Genomic DNA, 5728 nt, shown 5'->3' with positions numbered 1-5728 from the left:
ATGTAGTGGCCCAGTGTGCAAATCTGGTGCTATCAGGAGATAAAGGGATGTAAGCTTGAGAAGGGCAACTTGCGTCCCAGTAATTGCTGTTTAGGGACCAGTCGTGATCACAGAGGACATCACTATAAATGATCTTCTTGGATCGCTGACTTGGCTTGACAGGCACTGCACCCACTCACAGCCGCTGAAGTGGAGGAAGTGCAACAGCAGGCTGGCTCACTGTTGCAGCCCCATGCAATGCTGCCCAATGAAGCCATGTGCAATGACCATGAGGACACCATACTTGCTGTCAACAAATTTCCAGAAGCAGGCCGGGTCTTGCAGATTTATGATACTACTCATGCCACATACACCCGGACTTGTTGTGACCTTCAGACCAAGGATAATCCATACTACCTGTCATATCCCATACCTCCGGATCCGGAATTCCGGATCTACTCCATTAAAGTCTGGTTCTCCGTCCTGCTATTCTGCCCAGTGCTCCGCCTTCATCTCTGCACTCACCCCTAACTCCTTTTAGATTAGCTATTGCTCCAGTTACCAGTTATGTCCTTTTCCGCTATGCTTACTGATCCGTCCATTCTTACTTCATTTCCGACTTCACTGCTTTGATCTGTTACACTTACTAATAGACTTTCCACATGCTTCGTACATAGCCCTTACCTTTGCTGACTGATTTACTTACATGATACCTACAGTATATAAACCCCTGTAATACTCCAGAACTCCTCAGTTCAAATATCACCTTAGTTCCTGCTCATTCCTGTACCTCCGGACTTGAGCTTGTCTCTTGTCAATCTCTGAGTCTTAGGATTGATTCCTTTGACTATACCCCCAACTCTCCATCTTAGTTCTGCTCATTCCTGCAATCTCCGGACTTGAGTCTCATCTCTTGTCCACCTCCAAGTCTTAGGGGTTAAACCTTAGGACTAATCCTCCGGCTCTACCTTAGGGTAGTCTAACCTCTGTTCTATTTCTACTCCAGACTTCCATAGTAGCCTTACTCCATCCCCACATAGTCTTCCGGAGTTCTGGAGTTCCCCCGAACTCCACCGATGTTTGTCCTCCGGAACCCCCCGGACTTCCGTCAGACTTCCCCTCTGCCCCTCGAAAATTAAGGGCACATACTCGGGTAAGGGGCGCAGCGCACGAGCTGAAGCCAAAGCCCTTTGAGTAGTCTTTCCCTTGAGCATGACCTTAACACTACCCTTTTCTCAGTGAATGTGACTACAAGATAGCTTGGTGGGCCATACAGCAAGGGCCAAGTCAAAACACCTTCTCAAATTTTTTGTCCATCAATCAGGTAAGCACATAGCAGTGGCATTTATATTATGCCTAAAGTATTTTTGCTAGGTGAAACATAAACTTGACCTATCTTACAAGAATGCCTGTGTGCTCCACCAAAAAATTTGATCACAAACTCACTGGTGTTACTCCATGGTGCCACAGTGTCATTCAGATATCAGGCATCAATGAAGAGTTTGAATTATTCATGCAAGATCCTGTTGAATGCATCAAAGAACTGTGGGCTAATCCTGCCTATCTCAATCCACCTCACTTACAGTGGCTCAAAAAACTGTCCACATGTTTGTGCTATTTTCACTATTTACATTATTGTATATGAATGGACAGGTAGACCAAGGTTATGCTAGTGGGGTACTCTGTAGTACTCCCTTGGAGTGTGAATTTGAGCCCTTGCCTGTGGGAATCCATGGTAATGTGGTGGCGCTATAGGCCTTACAAAATGATGACTCATGTGGACGGTTTTTTGACCCTAGATTAAAATTATATAAATCATTAGTTATGACATCATAAAGTCATGCCACTATTAAATAAATTATGAAGTGGTGTCATTATGACATTATTAAACCTATTGCTAAGTATATAATGAAGTGTGTCCCATATATCATAGTCATAATCACCATGAAAACCATCTCCTCTCCTCAAAGGGATAATATCCTTTCTCTGTCTACTACTGGCCTCTCTACTCATCAAATAGCCTCTAGAACTGGTGTATGCAAGTCTACTGTAGCTAAGCTCATCAAAGAATGTCACCCAGACAAGGAAAACTCCAGTGGAGGTTGTCCATCCAAACTCACCTCTACTGATAGGAGGGTCATTATCCAACATATCACCACAGGAAAGGCTGATAATGCTGTCCAAGTCACTCATCATATCAATTCCATCATCCCTACTCCAGTTTCTTCACAAACAGTGAGGAATGTCCTCAAGGAAGCCAATCTTAGGGCTGTAACAAAGAAGAAAAAGCCTCTTCTTTCCATCACTCATAGGAAGAGAAGACTAACCTTTGCCCTAGCCCATCAAAACTGGACTGTAGAGGACTGGAAGCAGGTCATATGGTCTGATGAGACTAAAATCAATAGAATTGGGTCAGATGGGAAGGTATATGTGTGGAAAAAGAAGGGGGGCCCTCTTACAGACAGAGAGATCAATGGAACTCTCAAGTTTGGAGGAGGTTCTCTAATGGTATGGGGATGTATGGGGTGGAATAGTGTGGGAATGCTTGCAGAAGTTGAGGGGAGGATGGATGCTGAGCAGTATGTGGACATCCTCAACCACCACTTGCTGCCTAGCATGGCAGAATCAGGAATTGATGAAGAAGATATTATTTTCCAACAGGATAATGATCCCAAGCATACATGCAGAAGAGCCAGAGAATGGTTTGAAGAGCACAATATTCACCTCCTTGACTGGCCAGTACAATCCCCTGATGTCAATGTCATTGAACATCTCTGGGGAGTACTCAAGAAGAAGCTTTTAGCCTATGAACACCCTCCTAAAGGAGTATGGGAGTTATGGGAGAGAGTTACAGTGAAGTGGGGAAAATTTACAGCAGAAGATTGTCAGAAGTTGATTGAAAGTATGCCTAGAAGGATAGAGGCAGTGTTAAGACCGTGCTCGGGGTAAAGCAGAGTCTGGGGGGCTTGGCTTCAGTTCATACGCTGCGCCCCTTACCTGAGTATGTGCCTCTAATTTCGGGATGTAGTCCAATGCGAGTTCTATGGGTTCCGACAGGACGTCGGAATGGGGATCCTCTGAAGGAGGACCGTCGGACTACTAGGTGAGCATGGGAAAGTCGGGCGGGGGTTCCGCCCGACAGGAGAGAGGCAGGGGACTACTGGGGTCGGAACCCACAGTAGGAACGGAGAGGGAGGAACTGCTCGGATGAAGTCTGAGGCAGAGCGGAATGGAGGGGGCGGATATGAGGGAGTGCAGGGATCGGATCCGATGTGCAGGAAAGTGCGGCTGATGCATGGGGAGTCAAATGAATGGAGGAACAGAGGAACGGAGGAACCTGCAGGATAGCAGAACTCACAGAATAGCAGAACTCACAAAATAGCAGAACTCACAAAATAGCGGAACCAGCAGAACCAGCGGAACCAGCGGAACCAGCGGAACCAGTAGGACGGAGGAATGGGGAAGTGGGGAAGCAGAGGGTTGGAGGATCAGAGGACAGCCGACCTAGGGAGTCAATCCCCTAGGCCGGGGAACAGGAGTTTTGACTTGGGAAAGACTTTTAAGTCAAAGGACAGAAGAGCAGGGCTTAGAAAAGGTAATATTCAGACTGAGTATCTACAGACAAATGTACATAGGTTTATATACTCTAAGTAATGAGCATAGCATAGCAGAAGGCTATGTGCTGAGTGTACAGGATTACAAGAGAGATGACTGAGACATACGAGAAAAGGCTCAGGGAACAGTATGTACGCAACGGATCAGAATTGCTAGGGTATAGGGATTACCGGGGATCCGAAAAGCGGAACTATAGTACTAAACAGGGATAGGACCAGTTGAGTGGTTCCTAGTCTAGGAGTGGACCGGTGAGGCGGTCGGATGGACTGATGGTCGGGCAGGTCAATACAAGCAGAACTGAAGGAACCACGTGGGTCGGAAAAGTGGAGGGAGTAGGAGTAGGATCAGGTGGACCGATAGGGCAGAGGAGCGGAACCCCAGATAGGGTTGGATGGAAGGGGTATGGTGTTGGAGGACATAGGGGTAGTGTCGGGAAAGCGGAACAGAGTTGGATGGAGGTAGCAGAGCTAATCCTACTGAGATGCACTTCGTGCATTTGTTGAGGAAGGAGGAATGTAGCGGACAGGGAAACAGGGGGTCGGGCCAGCAGTGGGGATGCTCATAGGAGGTACTGGGGGTACTTGGATCCGGTATATGACAGGCAGGAATTAAGGTCAAGGGAGGTCACACAAAATACTAGAACAGCTAATTATCTGTGTAAAATACTTGGGTCAAAAAACCGTCCACATGAGTCATCATCTTGTAAGGCCCATAGTGCCACCACATTACCATGGATTCCCATGGGCAAGGGCTCAAATTCACACTCCAAGGGAGTACTACAGAGTACCCCACTAGCATAACCTTGGTCTACCTGTCCATTCATATACAATAATGTAAATAGTGAAAATAGCACAAACATGTGGACAGTTTTTTGAGCCACTGTATGCACCAGAGCACCGCTTTACAGATGAAGGGAAAGTCGAGTGCATTTATGATGAACTGATGAGTGGCGACTGGTCTGGGGAGGCACAGGTCTGTGGTTTTGAATGTTTCTTTAGCAATGTATTGAGTGTCTTTCAGACACTTCTTCCAGATGGTGCTACCCTTGTTCCTGTCATACTCAGCTCAGATAAGACCCAGCTCTGCCAATTTCAAGGTGATAAAACCGCATACCCTGTCTATCTCACTATTGGCAATATCTTGAAGTCTATTCATTGCAAGCCATCCTTTCACACCCAGAAACTTATTGGATACCTTCCGACCATTTCATTAGATGCGTTGGATATGTCAGCCATAATGTGGAACATGTGTGTTTGATATGCCAGTGTTTTATCATCATGATGCATTACCTGAAATAAGTTAGACATATCAGCTACTATAAGACAGAAAGGGTGTGCTACATGTATTGTATACCTGAACAATACACTAGAGAAACTATGAATGCTATATAGACATTGTAATGGTAAGTTCTGGATATACAGCAAGTATATGCCCTAAGCCATATACTATGGGTAAGTGTCATATACCTGATCTGACCACTCCAATAATAATATCCACTCCGCTTTCCGACCACCTCCGCTCCATCCATCCTCTGCTCCATCCAATCATTGTCCGCATCCGCCCCTATGCTTCCGCTCAACCGCCCAACCAGTCCCCTTCCATAACCAGTCCCCTTCCATAATGTCTCCATTCAACTGGAACCTCTTTCCCCTTTTAGATATATACTTTCCCCTTTGGTACATAGACCTTACTTCCGGATCACTGGTAATTCCTCTTACCGCTCTATCACTGATCTAACATGTACATATTAATATCCGCTCCAACTTATGTCTTCACCTGTGTAAGTACTTACAAATTATATCCTTGGTACATAGCTTTACAATATAGTTATCCTGACCACTGCCTCATATATAACATATCCTGTACTTAGATATTTTCCCCAGTCTTAATATTACTTGTCTTCTTGCAGTTTCCACTTGTGAGAATTTTCAGTAGGACCTTGCCTCCTCCAGACACAAGTTTCATCTTGTCATCACCTCCAACCCTCCGCTCTGACTTAGAGCCGTGCTCTAAGTCTTCTCCTTACTTCTCCGCCCCTATCAAGTATTCCCCCTGCTCCTTTCAACCTTCCACATTATCCTCCACCTTCTCCGCTCCACTCCTAGTCAGCCTGCCGCTAGTAGCACTTACCTCC

The 5728-nt window shown here is 45.9% G+C and overlaps 1 protein-coding gene across 1 annotated transcript; it reads left to right on the top strand.

The window, feature by feature from the left end:
* Window positions 1-4620: 4620 nt before the first annotated feature.
* EDB91DRAFT_1017225 (uncharacterized protein) lies at window positions 4621-4818 on the top strand (the record flags this gene model as incomplete). Its single annotated transcript, XM_041312503.1, has 1 exon — window positions 4621-4818. A coding segment is annotated over one exon (198 nt), but the record flags the coding sequence as incomplete, so codon positions are not given.
* Between the last annotated feature and the right edge of the window lie 910 nt (window positions 4819-5728).

This window comes from Suillus paluster (genome assembly GCF_016628075.1).
Source record: "Suillus paluster strain FC165 chromosome Unknown EDB91scaffold_191, whole genome shotgun sequence".
NCBI lineage: Eukaryota > Fungi > Basidiomycota > Agaricomycetes > Boletales > Suillaceae > Suillus > Suillus paluster.
The sequence above is the reverse complement of the archived record's forward strand: the minus strand, read 5'-3'. Positions and strand labels throughout refer to the sequence as shown.